The following is a 19,882-nucleotide window of genomic DNA, read 5'->3' as shown; positions in this document are numbered from 1 at the left end:
CAAGAAAAGTGGCATACTTTACACTGATATCAGTGACTCTTCACTGATTCAGATTTAGAGAGCACCGGTTTCAAGAAAATCGGTTCATTAATGAATGAATAGTTCGCGGTCAGACATACAGACAGACACATCAGATACTTATCATATATATCTATATATATATATGTGTACATTTTTTATACCTCATATTATTTCAAAATAAGAAGCGATACAACATACATATATATAATTACCCTATAAAAAGTCTTTTTATAGATAATATAATAATCGTATAATGATCAAATTGACACGTTATATATTACGAATTTGAAATATGAGAGAAAATAAACTAATTTTATGTAATAAAATTACGTAAGTTAATTTAAAAAATATTAATAGACTATTAGTAGCAATCGATTTTGTAATTAAATTGAAAATTTTTAGGCAAATATTATTATAAACATAAATTTATTAAATGTTCGATGTTGAACATAAGGAACTAACCATTTGCAATGCGCATAAGTAACAACTTTGTTTATTTAACTTGCTTAAATCTTTTGATTGTTTGTCAATACAATTACCTAGGTTTGGGGTACCGACCGATTCCGGAGAACCCCGATGAGAGATCACTGATTTGGTACAACGCATCAAATGCAACCGAAATACGGAAATGGACGGAACGCTTGGACATGTTTTTGGAACGTGAGTAACAAAGCGACTTATTGTTATGATAATGGCAACTTAAGTGTCATTAATGCACATACGCGTGAAACAATTATCGTTAGTAATACACATTTTTTTAACTGAAGGTTATTGTAGATATTGATATACGTACGTATTTTTAAAAGTACTAATTTCCATAGAAATATATGGAGTAGAAATATGATTAATATTTTCCGACGTTGTTAAATTTAAATTTATGGATGAATATCCCGAATTTCTCTTTTATTTTTGTAAAATATTATTATATTATTAATTTTGAATATATAAATGGTGTCATTGCGGAACGGATACATTTAAAAATATTTTTTTCACATTATGAGTTTCTTATTATTTAAACAATTTTTCCATTCTTTCGTATTATATATATCAAGTATAATCCAATCGTGTCTCTATTACTTGGATAGAGTACATCAATTCATCGCTTTTGCCAAATGGCGGAAGAAACCAGCAGATCTGCAGTTACAACATGCCAGCGAAGCCTGGTAACGTATGTGCGGTTGACGTAAACAATTGGGGACCATGTTCTCCAAATCAACAATACGGTTTCAACAACTCGGCACCTTGCGTTTTCATTAAACTTAATAGGGTAAGGCAGCGACACGCGCATAAAATCTTTCTTAATATCGGTATACGATTGAAACACACACAATGTACCTTTATTTATTCCTAGAAGTATTTTCTTAAGTTTAGAAGTCGTTTCATTGTAAGGAGTGTTAATAATCAAATCTAATAAAGAAATGAATATCTTATCCAGAATATCTTATTAATTTTATCTAAATAAAATCTTTATTTGAATATATATATATATAAAGTTCAGTGTCTTGACTTGAGACAATTATGGATATTGCATTTTTTTATAATTTCTGTGTGCGTTTATTCATTGAACATAAAAAAATATTACGTTTATAAAATTTATGAATTTAAATATAGAGATAGTTTATTAATTCGTGCTTTGTGGCTTTGGATGGACTTCCATACAATACCATACAATTCAATACTATTTCTTACATCACTCATTTTTATTACATAATCGCCTTACGTTATCTTATATTCGATCATTTGCGTGGTTATAATTATCTAAGTCTTCCTGACTTTCCCTCTCCATACTTGTTATTATTATTATTATACACATTAACTCTCTCTCTCTCTCTCTCTCTTATTTGTAATAATATTGAATAACTTAAAATTTACATCGAGATTCAAGGTTTCAAAACTCAAAAATCAGAATTTTTACGCAAAAACAAAATTTACAATTTAGCATTCGAATGGAGAGCTTTTACTTTACATTTCTACCTATTTAGGTATTTGCATTTTACTCATAGCAAAATTTCTAAACTCAAACTTTCTGACTTTGCCACTAAACTCATGATCAATATGCGAGATTCAAACTCATGGATTAACACGTCAAAGCTTTTAACTTGTGCCTCAAATTTTTTCTCACTTTTTCATAATATTTTTACATCACAAAACATAACTCTCCATACTCCAAACTCAACAACAGAACAAAAACAGAACAAAATTTAATTCAAAAACTAAATCTAACAATAAAAGCCAAATTTAAAATTTTGATATTAATTAAATCCAAAATTTATTATTCAAGACATATAACTTAAGAAGCTACATTTAGACTCAAAATTCTTCGAAAAACTTTTAACTTAAAAACTCATGTGCTCTAAAATTTTTCTCCAACTCTTTCTTTACATTTTATGATTTCCTAGATTTCCACGTTGTCCTATATCTCTTCGGTGTCTTTTCCTCTGTCGGCTCTGTCTCCTCTCTCTTTCTCTTCCCGTTGCTTATTTTTTCATTGTCTTTCTTTGTTCTTTTTCTCTTCTGTTCTTTCTCTTTTCTCCTTGTTTTTTAGTTCCTGCCCTTGGCTCCCAGAATTTCTAACTTCATCTCTTTCTGGTCGCTCCTCTCTTAGAGTCATCTTTCTCTACTACATAATACTCCCCTTCTCTCATTCCATCGTCACTTTGCATCTACACATAACTTGTGATAACCGATTTTTACTAGTTTTCCGTTTTTCTGGTATTCTCCCGCTAAATCTCTTAGTTTCTTTATGCTTTTCTTTCCTTCCTGGTTAGGTCATCCTCTATGTATTCTTTTTTCAGCTTCTTTCCTGCCATTATCTTTATTTTGTCCTTTTTTTCTCTTAATTTCTAGCTAGTGTTTTTATACATTCTTTTCCATCTTCTCTATAAGGATTTAAATATTAAGGTAAAGAAACCTTGGTAGCATGGTATTATATTCAGAAACGTTTCCGAGAAATGTGTCTTACAAACGCTTATGAAACGTTACGTACGTTAAATAACGTATATGAAAGCAACATGTGCTACATGGGAGCCTAGCAAGAGCGCATACATCTAAAAAAAAAAAAAATAATGTGTTTTTCAAAATTGTAAAAATTTTATCGTGCACGTATATTATTGTCTTACATTTACACTTTGATTGCTGCAGCATTGCATGTACAAATTTATTTAATAGAGACAGTATCTATATTATTTTTTTTTATTGTTTCCACGATATGATTATGTATAAGGTCCCTTTCAACATTTTTTAATACGTTACTTTTCAGATATACGGATGGATTCCCGAGTACTATAACAACACTCAAAATTTGCCGAGCGAAATGCCAGAGGAACTAGTCAACTACATAAAGAAAGTCGACGCTTCATGGGTTAGTTAGTCGGTCAGTCAATTATATCAGTCGATAAACTAAATCTGGATTGAACGAAGATTGGAAAGAAAATTCAGCGTTTAGATTCGCAACGCGTAGTATTTGTGCATCAGTCTACGTATGAATTCTCATAACTCTATACCTTTGAGAGATACTTACAAATTAAGAAACAAACATTGAAATTAAGAAAGGAGGATTTTATTTGAAATTGTTTTTTAAACTTGGCAATAGAACGAATGAATATGACAGAAGAGTTCAATAAAGTGATATCAACTCATTTTTATCTTTGTAATTGATTAGTCTTTTTAGTAGTATTATTTATTTATTCAACAACCAAGGATAAAGATTGTAAACCAATATCGATGATTGTATACGTTTGTGTACATTGTGTCTGTATGTGCATATATGTGAGATGCGTTCGATCTCTACGAGCATAACTGTAAATTATCAAGATCAGTATTATATTTCACTCAATCTCTTCGTTCTTTACTGACGTTGCGATAACAACTCTTGTTGCGCGATATAAATGTTATTACGGAAATTGTATTGGTATAATACGTGTACCAAATATTTTACAAACATTTACATTGCATAGCAGCAGACGCTTATGCAAATGTAAATTGATATAAAAATAATAGTTTCTTCTCCTAGTATATGTAAAGTATAATCGGATACTAGCTTAAAATAAAATAAAATTTTATTTTACCAAAGAAGTTTGAGCATATACTTACATGTATTCAGTAATAATTCTTTAGAAGTGTCGCAAAAATATATTATACTTTTTAAATATGCTGTTTGAAGTTTTTAAAGGATCTTCAAAAAACCTTGAAGTTTGAACGAAAATTTAAATTAACTTTTATTTATAATTATAACTTTGAGGATTTCTTACTGTTATGTAGTTTTAAATAGAATTATAATATCAATACTTCACGTAATATACAGTTCATATATTTCTTACATTGCAGCTAAATACCGTATGGGTATCTTGCAAAGGAGAGAATCCTCATGACCGAGAAAGTATCGGTGAATTGAATTATTATCCTCAGGGACACGGCTTTCCAGGATTCTATTATCCATATGAAAATATTCCTGGATACTTAAGTCCCGTCGTCGCCGTCCATTTTCTTCGACCAACAAGTAAGTTGATACTAATATCAAATATATGATATGATATGACAGGAATGAAAAAAAAACATGGAAATGCTTACCTTAAAAGAAGAATGCAAGTATGCAAAAAGGACTACAACTTCTTTTATTATATCGCTTTCTGTGGCTTTTCCAAAAGCCTTAAACCACGTTAAAACAGTCGGAAACTTCCATATTATAGACTTTTCCGGTATCCAACGTGATATACAATTAACACACGTATCGTTGTGTGGATACACAATTTTTTTTAAATTGAAACTGCCACCATTGACTGGTTCATGTGACTCGTAAGCAAATGACGCACTCCAGATGAAACCGGTAAAAGCCGGTGTGTTGCAGCACGGTATCGGTCGTCGAAAGGTGCCATCGGCCTGCTTGCTTCACTCAAAGCTGTATACCTACTCACCATTTAATCTCATCCTATATTTTAATAATTTTTCGTAAATCTTATATCTTTTTATATATATATATATATATCTAAAATAATATATAATTAATAGATAATATTAAAGATTTTACATGATGCTTTTCATGCAGATTACACGTAGTTCGTTTATATCTAAATTAATTAACTTTATTATATTTTTATAAATATATAATTAAGTCTATTAACTCATTAATTATCTTTATTATTAAGCAAAAATATTATATATTGCTGTGACTTAATAAATTATTAAATTTATATTTATTTAGAGGATTATTTAAAGGATGTTAAAATAGACCATTTTATGCGTTTTTTTGGAAATAAATTTACAATAATAAATATTATTTATTTCTCTCTCTCTCGTATTTAGTAGATATAAATAACTTGAAAAATGCAATAAAATGTAAAACATAACATTAAAATACAAGACTATATTATAGATATACCTATCCGAAAAAATTCGACGAGAAAAGAACATAACTCTTAATGTCGCGCTATTCCGTATTAAAAAGGTTTACAATTTTATTAAAACGTTTTTATATCAACAAAAACCTAAACCCCCGTGAAAAAATCCAAGTTTGTTTATGTAAAAATTTAAAATACATCTCATGAGCACACCAAGAAGTTTTATTCTGAATTGAACTTTTTCTTGCAGGAAACCAGATCATCAACGTAGAGTGTCGAGCATGGGCGAAAAATATCAAGTACAGTTCGTATAGATCCGAAAAGAAGGGTGCAGTACACTTTGAACTGATGGTCGACGAATGATCGTACGTCATAATCGTCGAGATCGTCATTGCCCTCTCGACTCGTTCCCGATTTCATAGTTTTATTGTTCGAATAAGAAACCATGCACGAAAACGAAAGATTCGAACACGTTAGAGAACACTACGTGTCTGGATATTCGATCACGATGACGGACGATCGCTCGTGCCTAGAAAAAGTTAGTAGGTTAATGAATTTGTTATTTTTTAGAGATATTGTTTACATAATTAACCAATCGGCATTCTTGCTTATATCAAGCCACTAGTTCGAACTCATAATCTTAATAGAGAGTTTTATGTCAGAGTTTCTGTTTTGTGACAAAAAGATTGTCTCTCGTTGATTTACAGACGTACATAAAAAAGAAATACTAATAATAAGGGAGATATATAGAATATGACTGACTTTCGTTCGACGAAAATGTCTTAAACTTATAGTTTTGCGTATATAATTTTCAGTAGTAAAAACTTACTAACTAAACAATTTAAGAAGTTAGGTAATTAAAGCATTCATTACTTTTATATTTTGGCTCTCAAAATCAATTTCAAATTAATTAAAAAATTTAAAGAATTAAAACTTGAATAAAGCTAAATTAAAATTTAATAATTTTAGGAATAAAGAGATTTATGAATGTAAAGAAATATTCTATGAACAAACTCTATACTATGCAATAAATTAAGGAATCAGTTTTTCTTCTACAAAAAAAAGATAATTTTTTAAAACGCTGCAACTTTGCCGAAGATAATCGAATTGAGATTAGTATTAATAAATTCTTACTCATTAAACCAGATTTTCTTCTCTTATACTGCTTTATTATATACTAGCTGATCTCAATACGATAATTTCAAGAGTTACAGCGATTTAAAAGTTGTATTTTCCCCTTCTTTTTTTTGCATACTATAGATAAAAGTTTTCATAGCTTTAATCATTTTCTTTAGTATTTGAAGATCTACATACAGTGTCTATAAAAATATTAAGAATGTAAAAATAAATATTAGAATTTAAGTATGTTACGATTACAAAGAGTTAGACATATATACAAATTTTTCTTTCACCTGCTTTTTTATTTTTACTTAAAAAAAAAGACCTTATTTGGTCTTAATTCTTAGTACACATATAAAATATAAATTTTAATAATGTCAAGAAACATTATACAAGCATATCAAAGAACTTATCAACCTATAGATATAAGCATGAAGGACTCGGGAACCAAAAAGAAAAACCAGAAAGAAGAAATATACAAGTTTAAATATCTAATCATTTGGACATTATTTTTTTTAATTGAAATTGATTATCCAAATATATAAGTAACTAATTTTTATATTAAAATATTCTGAAAGTTTTAAAAATGCAAATTATATTATTTTTGAAGTATCCTATATATCTCTTATTGTCTTAGTATCTTGATTTACTTGTACGTATCAGTCTTTAGAATTGAACAAAATATAGGTATGCTCGAATCATCGACGAGAGTAATTTGCTTGCACAGCGTTCTAGTACTTATTGAGGTATAGGTGTAAAAATAAATTGTACAGAATGAAATAATATCGCGTTCTATAATTATAATTATTACTTTTTAAATAAATGACAATAGTGGAAAAATAATTCGACGTAGTACAAACGTCTTTTTAAATAAGGGCGAGCATTGTGTAATCCTTAATTTATTTCATTGCGATTATATGATGGTGTTAATTTATTATTCCATTTCTTGGCTCCTAGTCTGTATGTTAAATTATACATATAAGTAAATTGTACAAGAGCATGTAGTGTTCTTATTAGATATATATTTGTCGAACATTTGCAATATTAAATAAATTTACCTAAACTCTAAATGCAATGATCTGTTAAGAATTAGGTACACATATATTGTCCAGTGATACTCGAACTTTTCTAATTATGGGCACCCTTTTCACGTAAATAAGATTCTGGGGTTACATCAATGCGATACCTGTTTGATAATATGGGAAATTGTTGTTTTCGACATCATTTTTTTCTTATGTTTTGTTGCCAAGTTCTTTAGCATCGATATTACATTCTCATATGTATTACATAGTAGAAATGTAGTGCATTTCTATTTCGTTCGTCGGGAATTTTAAAAAAGGTATTTTTATGTACCGCAGTGTCAAACGGTTGAGTAATAAGAATATGAAAACGATGAGAATGAGTTATCAATATCCCGTATTTTATCACAAAAGTAAATGTATTTATGTTAGCATAATAGGATAAAAAATCTGATTCTAATTGTTTGCTGTTATTTTTTGCTATGTAATAAACATGATTTTTACAATTTGGACAACATCACTTTCCGATTAATTTTTAACGTCATATATATTATTTTCATTTATGCATGATGCAATTATAATTGAACTGCTGAACGTATTTAGCAAAGAAATGAATTAAAAAGTTTTCCTTTGTTATTAACTAAAAATTGTGCTCGCAGATAGTGTCTGCTATATAATTTCTGAGAGCTCAAATTTATTAGCTGCCATGTCGCAAAAATATTTTCACATGTATACATTTAATATCAAATAGATCGCAATTACATGATAAAAAAAAAACAAACAGATATCGATATCTTTATATGGAGAAAACGACATATACCTTTTGTATTTAATCCTGCCATTAATCGTGAGTCATTAAGCTATAGCTTGACATACTTTCGGTGTGAATCACAAGCCATTACATTATCATTTATTTCTATATATCTCAAACCTATGAACACTATTTCTCTCTTCTTTTTCTTAAAAGAAAAGACAATTATCTTATTTCTAGAATGATTTTTACAACATATATGTAATCGATATTTCAAAACTGAAACACCGTTTAAAGAGATAAAAATAAAAAAGTAGGGTATATCAATATTTTTCTTTGTTTTGGTTCATACTTTTTGTTATATTCTATCATTGAAAAATCTATTCTTTATTATATGCAATATTGGCGTATATATAACGTTAATTTATAAATTCACATTAAAATTTTTTTTAATCTGCATAGCATTTTGTCAGATTTCTCAATATTTACAGATACGGACCAGGTATTAAATATCTTATTATCATGTTGACAATATATTTGTCATTTCTGCTTCAAATTTGTTTTTTTTTTTTTATTTGTAAGAAATTATACGCTTATTATCTATTTCGCGATTCTTAATTTCTACTTCACAAAATTACTAACGCGTTCCAATAAGGTAAAAAATATGATATTACCTGAGGACGTATTAATTTCTAGTAGAGTGTCATTTGAATATTACAAAAGTCTTCAAAATTGCACGCCCGATTATAATAAAAAAATCTACCCAGCTACCATTATACATATATATATATGTATGAGTATATTAAATAATTCCAAATGAGATTCTTTTATATATGCTATTGTGTCGGTCGGTCTTTATACATAAATTGCGCTTATGAGCAAAAAAGGCACGTGTAAACGATTATAATTCTTTGAGATTCCATTATTCCATTCTTTCATTCGTTTCTAATTTTCAATTGCACAAAGGCGAGTTAAATTCGCGCTTATCAGCAAAGCAAGCCACGCGTAAGTGATTATAACTCTTTGAGATTTCATTAAATCATTCTTTCATTCGTTCCTAATTTTTAATTGCACGAAAATGTGTTAAATTCGATATAAAAACTTCTTTAACCTGCAAGTACGCAGTAGATATCAACGAGAATAACATTGTACAAAATATATATGCAAAATAATATATTACCGACAAATTAAAGTCAAAATTAGCAAAGCTTCTTTATATTAGCTTTCTCAAAGAGGATATTGTAATTTTATCTTGTATGAATGTTTTATATATGACGAAACTATTACATTCTTAGAATTCTTAGAATAATTAATCACTAATTTAATTGACAAACTCCAAATGGTAGATGTAACACGACCGTTTAGTTTATATATAAAAAATGTCTTTTATGCATGCTAAAAATATTCCGTTTATAGTTATAAGAATAAAAAATGTCTTTTACGCATGCTAAAAATATTTTCTACAGACTTCTTAGATAAATTTGGTGCGAATAGATTATTGAAACGAAAAATCTAAAACAGCAGATTTGTGAAAGATATTCTACGAAGTGATGTTGATTAATGAAGACCTTTCTCTCTCAATGAACGTTCTAATTATTAATATTAGCGCCTCTTTTTTCAGTCGTTATCCTCGCCGATATGTCTTCATTCAGCACATACATATGCAATCTCTCAAAATTCATGATTTTCATGTATAATCCATTTAAAACGTCAGGAACGTCTATTGTAAGAACTCTTATCGTTTTGTACTCGATTAATGTCATCCAGAGAGTCGGCGGCATGTTGTCGACTTCGGAGAGATTATATTTGTTCACATTTTTATTATTTGGAAGATGAAGATTTGCCTAATGGCTACCTCAAATGTCCCCAAGACACTCGTTTTACTTTAAGAGACTTGCATAGGGGGCCGAAGGCTGTTTTTAGATTTCGTTAATCTATCATCAGCTCGAAATGGACCGCGCCGATTTTGTCGTTACGACTATGCTTGATATTTTTTGCCCATGCTTTGCATTCGACATTTATCAGAATTCCGGCTGAAAATAAAAGATAAATATAATGTAGCTCGTATGTTTCTGTTTTTTCGTTATTATATGACATTTTTGACATCGATAATCAATATCGTGATAATTGAGAAACTGCTGAATCTAAGTAGTTGTTATCTTATAATAAATGAACAGAATAAACTGAATTAAACACTATTCTGCGAAAGAAACTCGTCATTTTTATTAATACATACTGCAAAAGCTTATGACGGTCATTTCAGGGTCAACAAAGCGAGAAGATTAAAAAACGGATTGCATAACGTGAATAACAGGAATGCAATTCTTTTTGCACAATGTGCTACTAAATATAACAGCTTTCTTCTAGTATAGTGTTTAATCGATTTTATTCTGTTCACTCATTACAAAACGATAACTATTTAGCTTGGACATTTCCCAATTGTCATCCAATATATTGTGGGCACATATATATTATACTTACTTCGTGGTCTGACAAAGTGCACTGCAACCAGCGGACTCAAATATCCTTCGGAATTTTCATAAGGATAAAAGTAACCAGGAAAACCGCGTCGTGGTAAATAACTAATTGGGCCAATGTTCTCCTGATCAGCAGGATTTTCACCTTCGCAGGATACCCAGATTGTGTTCAGCTGCAAGGAGTTGTTTCCTTTCAGACTAGCGATGTGTTCCTTGAGATCGAGTGGCATCTTTTCCGGTAAATGTTGAGTATCGTTGTAAAAGTCTGGTCTCCAGCCATAAATCTAGTGGACGAAAATATTATAAAGAATGTTATATGTATATTGATTTGTATTAAATATGTATGTAATGATTTTAGTTGATATTTAGTTGTTGATATAGTATTAAAAAAAATAATATTTGTTAATAAATGTCTTGTTATTATAGATAATCGAATTAATTCTACATTATGATGTACGTACTTTGTTCAGCTTAAGGAAAATGCAAGGAGCGGATTTGTGATAGTTATATCTGTTCTCTTTGGTACAAGGATGCCAATTTTTCACATCAACATCACAAACTTTTCCGGGTGGCGGCGGCTGATTATAATCGCATTTGTTAATGTTTGCGCCAAGACCAAGAACAGACCCGGGTGTTATGTAATCTGAAATTAATGTTACACGAAATATTGCAAATATTAACGACGATTAAAATGTAGGTATTTGGCAACTTGAAAATTAATTATAAAAATTAATTATAGGAATAAGGTAAATGCAGATGTAAGATGAATTAGAATTTATTTAGAATTTATTTAGAATTCAATGTCCTATCCTGAGCGATATGAATTTCTTTTTTTTTACGGACGGTTACCTTTTAAGAAATTTTGTAGTGAATCAACCCAGTGTTTGAAGTTTTCACTGTCGGTGCCTCTGTACCAAATCAAAGTGCTCTCCACATTCTCCGTCGGCGGCATCGGTCTGAATCCCAAGCCTGCGAAGCGTAACATCGACGTTTATTTTAAAATTTGCAACTCCTTTCCGTATCTTAATTTTTTATGTATCAAAAACTACAGACTAATAAATAATGCTCTACAAATAACTTAAAATAGTCATGACACGGCTATTAAATATTTAAAAAAATTAAAATATGTAATTGCCATTTATATATATTGTATTTATACTATTAACAAAAAATAATTTACCTGGATTTGTTCCAATGATGGATCTCTCGAGTTGCCATCTCGGTATCCTTGGATCGAGCGTTTGAAAGAATCCCCAGAAACAAATGGCAACAAGCGCCGCCAGAACGCCGTAGAATATCAAATAAAAAAGTCCGATTTTACCTTGAAAATAGAATAAAATAATTAAGTAAAAGTAATCAAATAATTAAAGAAGGATATCCGAAATCACATTTCGAAAAAACTCTATTCGTTATTCGCAAGAGTTGTCGAAAATTTTCCGACCATTCTGAATGCTATCCGAATATTTATAATAGAACAATTGACACAAAATCTTTTTTTAAATAATTTCCTATATTAGGTATTTCAGAAATCTACTTTCTGATTCATATTCTTTTGCACTTGCCGCATGTTTCTGTTATCAATTTTTAATCTAAATAGTGTTAAGGACGACTTCGATCAAACTTCGATTATTTCGGTGATTAATTCAAACGTATAATTGCATAAAGCAAAATTTCTGATTGTATATAACTTGTCATTTCTGATCTAATTTTTTTCCGTATGTTAAACAACAAAAAATTAATAATTCTATCTATAATAACAAAATATTACTGGTATTACTTAATAAGTCAATCGCTGATTAAGTTAATCGAGGTTTGGTCGAGTTATTTTACGAATACTCCGATATGAATTAAATATTGTTGTATCACGTTATATTCTAGTAAGTACTCTGAAGTATACATATATACTTTTTCTAAATACAAGTGCTATATATATTGCTTTCATAGGACCATCCGTGATCCAGATTATTGACCATCACATAAATCATCATACAATAACTTTAGCCATAACGTGCTTCGCGAAGAGTTAGTCGCATGTATAGAGAAAGCTGATTCTCGTACGTTGTACTTCCTGTAATGTAGGTTAATTATATTAACCGCGGATTCAATTCACAGAGGAAGATCAAAGCGCCTGGTCAAATGGTGCAATTCAATTATGCCTTAACGCGTCTCGCGACGTTGTTTTGTGGACATCGTTCATCAACTAACGCTACACAAAACGGTACACACACATAAAGAAAAATTATCGATATTAAATGTAGTACACTATATTTTCTTAAAAATTTAAATATACATTTTTACCAAATATCTTGACACATATATGTATACGCATAAATAAAAATTATACGCGCACAAAATTATTAATTATAACTAGTAATAACTAGATTTTTATATTATATTTTATATTTATGATTTTTTAATTAAAATAATTTAAATTAAGTTTATATACATATGTATATAAGCGTAAATAAATAAATATACATATATCATAATTATAAATTATAACGCGATAATTATGTTACATCTATTCTCTTCTATGATCGACAATCGTCTATCATTTTCCACCTTTCCGCACAAAGAGTTCTTGAATTTTTGAGAAAAAAATACTAGAAATCTATTATAATTGCATTAAAATTTTACAATTAGGATGTTAATTTCATAGAAATCGTAGGAGGGGATACGGAACGCTCACTACAGTCGGGTGTCAAAGGAGAGTCTTGAAGTATCTTTTATTCAGTCCCGTTAAGCGCGTCATAAAGTCGTTGGACGATACTATCGAGAAGTTAATTGTCTTTGACGTCGTCATGGAATTTTATCAATAGACTATAGTCACGACTGCATAAGGGATAGTATACAGTTACGAAATTATAGGACAAAATTAAGTACCATTTTGCTTCTTTTTTTATCACTGTATCAAAATATGAATCTTTTTATATTTGAATATTTTCTAATTTTTTTCTCATATTTGGCTACTTTTTCTAACAATTGGGTACATTTTAATCAACGCTTTTTTTCTAAATAAGCTCTTTCTGAATTTTAATTAATGATTTAGAAAAAGTAAATTTTTTTGTAATTTTAATCGCTTGTAATTTTTGATAAAATTATAATTCTTAAAAAATCGATCAATGAAATCATATCTATTTCTAAAGAGATGTACTTTTCAAGAACAAGGTACATAAGTTTAAAGAAACATTTTACAGGAGAGCGCTTCAAAAGCTTCATATCTCTTTAAATTTATATCTCTTACAATTCACTTCTTCATTCTCAACTTTATCCTCATTTTCTTTGTTTATTTCAAATCAAGGTTACAAATAAAATCTCACAAATTTAAAAATTTAAAAATTTTGAAACAAGTTTTTTAAAAATTACTTCTAATTATTTAAAATGTGAGTAGTCCATAACTTTATATAATCTTTCTTTTTTAGACATTTAGTCATTCAGAAAGGCTTTCTATGTAAAATAGGTATAGCAAGGAATAATCTTTTTTTAAAATAAGGAATTGATATTTTGATTATTTTCAAGTGTATTCTTTTGTTTATATTAAATGGTGTCGTCCCCGGGAAATAATTAAGCTGCAAAGAATATCGGTATCTCTCGTTTCTCGTTACTCGACTGCTGAAAAGGCGCGTCTTCGAGCTTTCTTCTAACGATAATAACGGAAAGTAGGAACTGCAGTGGTCCATTTAACACTTCTTGACTTATTGCTAGGTAAAACGAATGGCAGTAACGTCTTGCATCTTTAAAAGGCAAACAAATCATAATTATCTATTTTTGTCTATTCTGAAAAAAAAAACTCAATACCAATTGTAAGATTCAAAGGATGTCCGCTTAAATTTTCATTTTTTCCCTATAAGAAATAGAATAAATAAAATATTACGAAGTAGTGTGTCTTATTATTATTTGATTTTTACTTGCAGATACTAAATATTCTTTTATTTAAGTGACTATTGATTGTAGTTTTTCTCATTTAATATTTTTGATATATTAAACAGTAGAACCTCTTACGGTTCGAGTCATGTTCAGCGAAATAAAACCGAAATTATTTCGGAAATTAACATAACTTTTTGATTTATTCCTTTACGAAGAATCGGTTATAGAGATTATACATTGACATTCTGATCATCATGTTACGACAGCACAGTCGTGTAACTATACGATTTTGTTTTGTCTCGTTACGGCTGATTCGCAGAGTTTACAGAAACGCGATAAGCGAAATCTTATTCAATAATTTAGCTTACATTACCACAATGCAATACGAGCCTCACAATGACGGCATTGGATCAGATCACATACGTTCCTTAAATCGCGATCAGTGAGTAAAAAATTACAATATTAGCTTCGTCGCATAGATTATTTTCTCTAATTACTAAAAGAATTTGCTTCTTTCATTACAAAGAAGAATAAGAAACAATTATGTGAAGCTTTTTTGCATTTGTATGAATAAAAAAACCAGTTATTTATTACAGGAGGCAAGAAGTTTCTAGTTTTTCAAGACAGGAGTAACGGCCGCTAAAGTCACTAATTGTGCAATTACATGATACAAAAGAAATGTATGTGAGCTGATTTTTAAAGAAAAATGGCAAGATCTGAGTCAACTTCGGTTCGGTTAGTTTCCTGGTTTTTGGTTAACTGCAGCTGCAACTTCCACGATTCGGATGGTCTTCAGGTGATTGTAACTAGACGAAAGACAGCGGCACAGCTGCGTGGGTGTACCCTTCGGAATGGCCCTAAGTTACGTAATGCTGTAATGCCGCCGTTTAACGCCAATTGACCTCGTTATACACGTTTGCGCTAAAGGAAGTTTAACAATTGCCATTCAACCGAGCAAACCGTTGTATGCACCGCGAATCAAACACGCTCCATGCTTCCGTCTTTTTCTAGTTTCGCTTCCACTCACCTTCCTCGCTTGTCCCGCTTCGCAATGCTCCGGGCATTAATATGGAGCCGCGTGAAAGATTTGATTGGAAAATAATGTTGTACAGAATTCTATCTCAAGTGTAAAATGTTGTGACAAATCGTAACCGAAAAGCGTTTTCTTTATTTTTGTTTTAAAATGAAAGAAGTATTACAACGTTCTTTTCCAATGTCTTACTTTAAGATAAGAAACACTGAATAGAAGATGCGAGGGTGAGAATAAAGTGTAAAAAAAGATTCTTTTTCACTGTATGTCAAGGTCTCAAGGTTACTAATTGTACTTCAAGGGTGTATCTTGATATATTTTTCGAAGCTTAGTATTACTGCTGACTTTAACGTATACAGGCTTCTGAGCCAATTAAATTAAAACAATTCTTGTGAAGCAACACGCAGTGTTGGCGTGTACACTGCAAGTCTTCTCTTTGTTGTGGAAACGTGGAAAATGATAGACATATTGCCGATCATAGGAGAGAATAGATGTAACATAATTATTGCGTTATATAATTATAATTATGATACCGATTTTTTTGACTAGTCGCAAGTACAGAGTATTTGATTAGATAGCAGTTTCAGCGATATTTTGAACTTAACGTATTAAAGCATTCTTCGTTTTTGCATGTTTCATTGCATTCATACATTTATGTTTTTAGATATTTTGCCCCTAAATACTCATTTTATCAAGATAAATTTACTTGAGAAGATATATTTATCTAGTAATTTAATTTCTTTGTGTTCGAATACCTTTAAGGGTTCACTACGATATCCTCATTTGAGGATATTACGCTAAATTGCAAGAATGGCTCGCGTAAAGTGCACTTTTATACGGCGCGGGTGCGTAATAACCATTAGGTCGCCATAGCGACAGTCGTAAAACACACCCCGAGATATATGAAGACGGGGCTGACCACGTTCGGCTGTGATCGACGGCGGCGCCGGTAAGACTAATTAATTGAAGCTCGCAAACACTCTTCTTCACATACGCGACGTCATGAATGCCTGTATATCTTCCCTAGACGTCTCGTATTGGAAAAAACACGTCATGTCCAAATATTTAAACTGTGTGACCATTCGCGAGACAAGCAATGTTGTCTCATGATAGTATCTATTACTATGACGACCAGTTCGCTGTTTATGTTTGCCGTGTGTTGATAAATTTATCACTATAAATTGTATAATCAATATAAATATGTGTATATATAACTACATTAATTACAATTGTAATTTCACTCGCTTTTTCATCATAATCCACTTTTAAAAACACACGTCGTTTTTTTTATAAGCCACGTTTAAAAACACGCATTAATTTCTAATAAACTCATATATTAATTCTTTTATATCAGTATTTAAGCAACCAGAAGTCTAATTTGTTACAAATCCATGGATCTAAAAGTACACTCTTGTGCGACTATAACTAGATATTAATGATTACGCGATAGTGGCAGACACCATCATATATCTTTGGTCATTGACACTATCACGTGCTAAGAACAAACATGCAGTAAAATACTAGGCTAATAAAATACTGATGGCATTAATCGTTAACATGCCGTTGTGGTAACACATGCAACAACGACGGTGCACATCAATAGTTAATAAACGGTGCACGATCGGTAGGCATGCTTTTCAATTCTTTCATTCTTTCTATGTTTTACGAGTAGCACAGCAATAAAAAAAATATATGTAAATGGTACTACTACGTAGCTATATTGCAATATTTATTTATTCTCAACTTCTACGTCATTTGTTGGTTTGATAGCTGAGTTGTATCGCATTTCATACACTTCAACAAAGTAATTTTATCAAGAAGATCGTTTATATAAATACAAATATGTTTTGGAAAAATTGTCTCCGTGCGCTTCCTTCTGGTTTACCTTTGACGTCATAAGTAATCGGGTCTGAGATAGGTAATATTGCCGGCTTAAGGATCGTTTGAATAATTGAAAGATTGTTATGGGTATAATATAACAAACGGAAAACTTATACAATAATAATCTACTTTTTAGATACAATCAATTATATTATCGTATCTATCGAAGATAATTTTTAAATTCATTAACATAAAAAATTCTGAAATGTCTGTTAATCCAAAATCTTACTAGAGTAAAATATACAATATTATTATTTTAATTTTATATTACTAAAATTGATATATATATATATATATACTATATATATATCTCTTTAAAATTTTTTTTTTTTTAATCACACTTTAATTCGCTATAAGTTATCTTATATAACTAATTTTATTAATAATTATATGTGTGTGTGTGTGTAATTAATTCTACATCATCATTATATGATATTTTACAAGTCATTATATATATGGTATTTTTAGAACACTTCTTCTTGGGTAACTTTCCGGGTAATAGTTTCTTATATGTATGAAAGAAGATTGCATACACATATCTTGTTCTTTTTTTCAGAATAATTTAAAAATTCTTATCATACGATTTATATATAAAATACTTTAGGGTTTGTTCAAAAAATTATTCTAAAATGCCATTCTTACCAGCTTACTGGCTAATCCTTAGTTCAATATATATATATATTTTTCTATCGGATTTTTTAATTATGTTTCTAATTATTTTTTAAATACGTTATCAAATTACGAGCGTAATGACAATTTAAATAAATATATTGAAACTTGAAAAAATCATTGAGAATATTACATTTTACTCTAAATAGAAAAAAATGAAAGTACAAACATATCAGTGGATTGAGTGAAAAAAATGAAATCAGCTGACTAGAAAAAATTTATTAAACATACTTTAAGTTATACTTTATTTAAATACATATATATTTTAAACGTTACCGTTACGATCGTATACCAGAATTTGCCTGATTAAAATCTACAATTTGCTTAATTATTATATTAAAGCATATTTTACACGTATCTATATTCTTTATAATCCATTTTCAAAATTTTCTTTACCTACATTTCTGTATCAGTTTCCGTGTTAAATTCCATGTCAGATATTAATAAACTTATATTTTTAATTTTTTTTGTCACGTGGGGAGAGAGAAAAAAAAATAGATAGAGCGTAATCGAGTTTTCGTTAAAGAAAGTCAACTCTACTCAATTATTTCGAGTTTGCTAACAATAAGAATACTATGCGGAAAGTGTGCGACTTCTGACACGCCCTGCACGTGGTATCTCCTTTGACATTTTATCTAGAAAAAATATTTACGATATTCCGGGTCGATACTCCGATAGTATTAAAATACCAAAACTCTGTTTTCGACTTGCGTACATCAATACGAGTGTCTCCAAAGTAATAGCCGATGGAAAGTATCGGAGCGATTAATATATTGGCGATTAGTATTTCCCAGACAATAGAGTAATGGAGTCGATCGAATAATCGACGCGCGATCGGTATAATAACGAATTGGCGAATCAAACCAATTTTTGTGTAGAAAAAAAAAAAGAAAAAGAAGAGTATAAACTTTCGAGTTTTCCAAACGCGTCGGCCGATAGGCGAACCTTCTTCGGCGAGAGTATAAAAGCATATATCGAGGCGCTTCGGAATCGGAGCCACGCCGCGCGAAAAACGCGATCCTAGGTGTGTCTCCACACCTGCGGAAAGAATCGGGCAAGGATACATCTATGAGGTATCGACAGTCGCGATGTCCGATCCCGCGTTTAACGATATACCATCGGGCATCGATATACTCTCACACGAGACCGCGCCGTAAACTCCCTCGGACCAGCTATACCCACATAATTTCTTCCACATCGCGCGGAAGAAATTCTAAAGCTGGCAACACCGCGCTTACCCCAGCTACTGGCGGTCCTGCCCATAAACGCGCCGGTCTCGCGATTGTACAGAAAGGTCCTCATGGTCTGGCTGACCGACATGCTCGGCGGCTTTTCGTACGGATTCATCAGCTCCATCGCGACCATCGTCTTCGGGTCTTTGGTCACCACCATCGTGCGTCCCACCTGTTAACGAGGATTCCGCTTGATTTCACAAAACGCGCGCACCCGCCCGCCAATTCCCGCGAACGATCACACCGCGAGTTCCCCCGAGAAAATTCGAAACACTCCGCACTCCTCTGTAGAACTCTCGGCCACGCCGAACTCTTCGGTCGGCCGTACGCGCGCGATTCGTTCTTTTCTTTCCCTTCCCAACGCCGATTCGTACGCGAATTGCTCCGCAATTCCAACTCCGCAGGTTACTCCAACTCGCCAGGCGTCGCCAACAGTTGTTTCTTCGGCGCCACCAGGTTGACTAAACGCGCCCAACCAAG

At 30.9% G+C, this 19,882-nt stretch overlaps 2 protein-coding genes across 3 annotated transcripts in view; one reads left to right on the top strand and one right to left on the bottom strand.

Moving 5' to 3' along the window:
- LOC143900071 (sodium/potassium-transporting ATPase subunit beta-2) overlaps positions 1–8,199 on the top strand; it is a 17,892-nt gene extending 9,693 nt beyond the window's left edge. The window contains exons 3-7 of one of the 2 annotated variants that reach the window (XM_077411024.1): positions 565–681; positions 1,107–1,288; positions 3,281–3,382; positions 4,348–4,519; positions 5,608–8,199. In XM_077411024.1, coding sequence (XP_077267150.1) covers positions 565–681; positions 1,107–1,288; positions 3,281–3,382; positions 4,348–4,519; positions 5,608–5,720 — 686 coding nt within the window. In that variant the 3' untranslated portion in view covers positions 5,721–8,199. Of the gene's footprint in view, positions 1–564; positions 682–1,106; positions 1,289–3,280; positions 3,383–4,347; positions 4,520–4,709; positions 4,949–5,607 lie in introns of those variants that run through there. The other variant, XM_077411025.1, reaches the window with a different exon arrangement.
- On the bottom strand, positions 7,262–19,882 carry LOC143900070 (sodium/potassium-transporting ATPase subunit beta-2). The gene is made up of 6 exons (XM_077411023.1): positions 19,409–19,882; positions 11,904–12,044; positions 11,573–11,692; positions 11,185–11,366; positions 10,728–11,007; positions 7,262–10,279 (listed from the first exon to the last, which is right to left on the bottom strand). The coding sequence occupies exons 1-6, from the start codon at positions 19,560–19,562 to the stop codon at positions 10,176–10,178; spliced, it is 981 nt and encodes a 326-aa protein (XP_077267149.1). The 5' UTR covers positions 19,563–19,882; the 3' UTR covers positions 7,262–10,175.

The sequence above is a fragment of the Temnothorax americanus genome, unplaced genomic scaffold (genome assembly GCF_048541705.1).
Source record: "Temnothorax americanus isolate GAGA-0224 unplaced genomic scaffold, ASM4854170v1 Scaffold3, whole genome shotgun sequence".
NCBI classification, from domain to species: domain Eukaryota; kingdom Metazoa; phylum Arthropoda; class Insecta; order Hymenoptera; family Formicidae; genus Temnothorax; species Temnothorax americanus.
The sequence above is the reverse complement of the archived record's forward strand: the minus strand, read 5'-3'. Positions and strand labels throughout refer to the sequence as shown.

What these genes read in the sequence shown, in the direction of transcription:
- LOC143900070 (XM_077411023.1), bottom strand. Translation starts at nt 19,562, where the DNA reads ATGGTGGTGACCAAAGACCCGAAGACGATGGTCGCGATGGAGCTGATG. An exon ending in CAGGACCGCCAGTAGCTGGG is followed by an intron (nt 12,045 to 19,408) that starts GTAAGCGCGGTG and finishes TCTATTTTCAAG; the next exon opens with GTAAAATCGGACTTTTTTAT. An exon ending in ACTACAAAATTTCTTAAAAG is followed by an intron (nt 11,367 to 11,572) that starts GTAACCGTCCGT and finishes CATTAATTTCAG; the next exon opens with ATTACATAACACCCGGGTCT.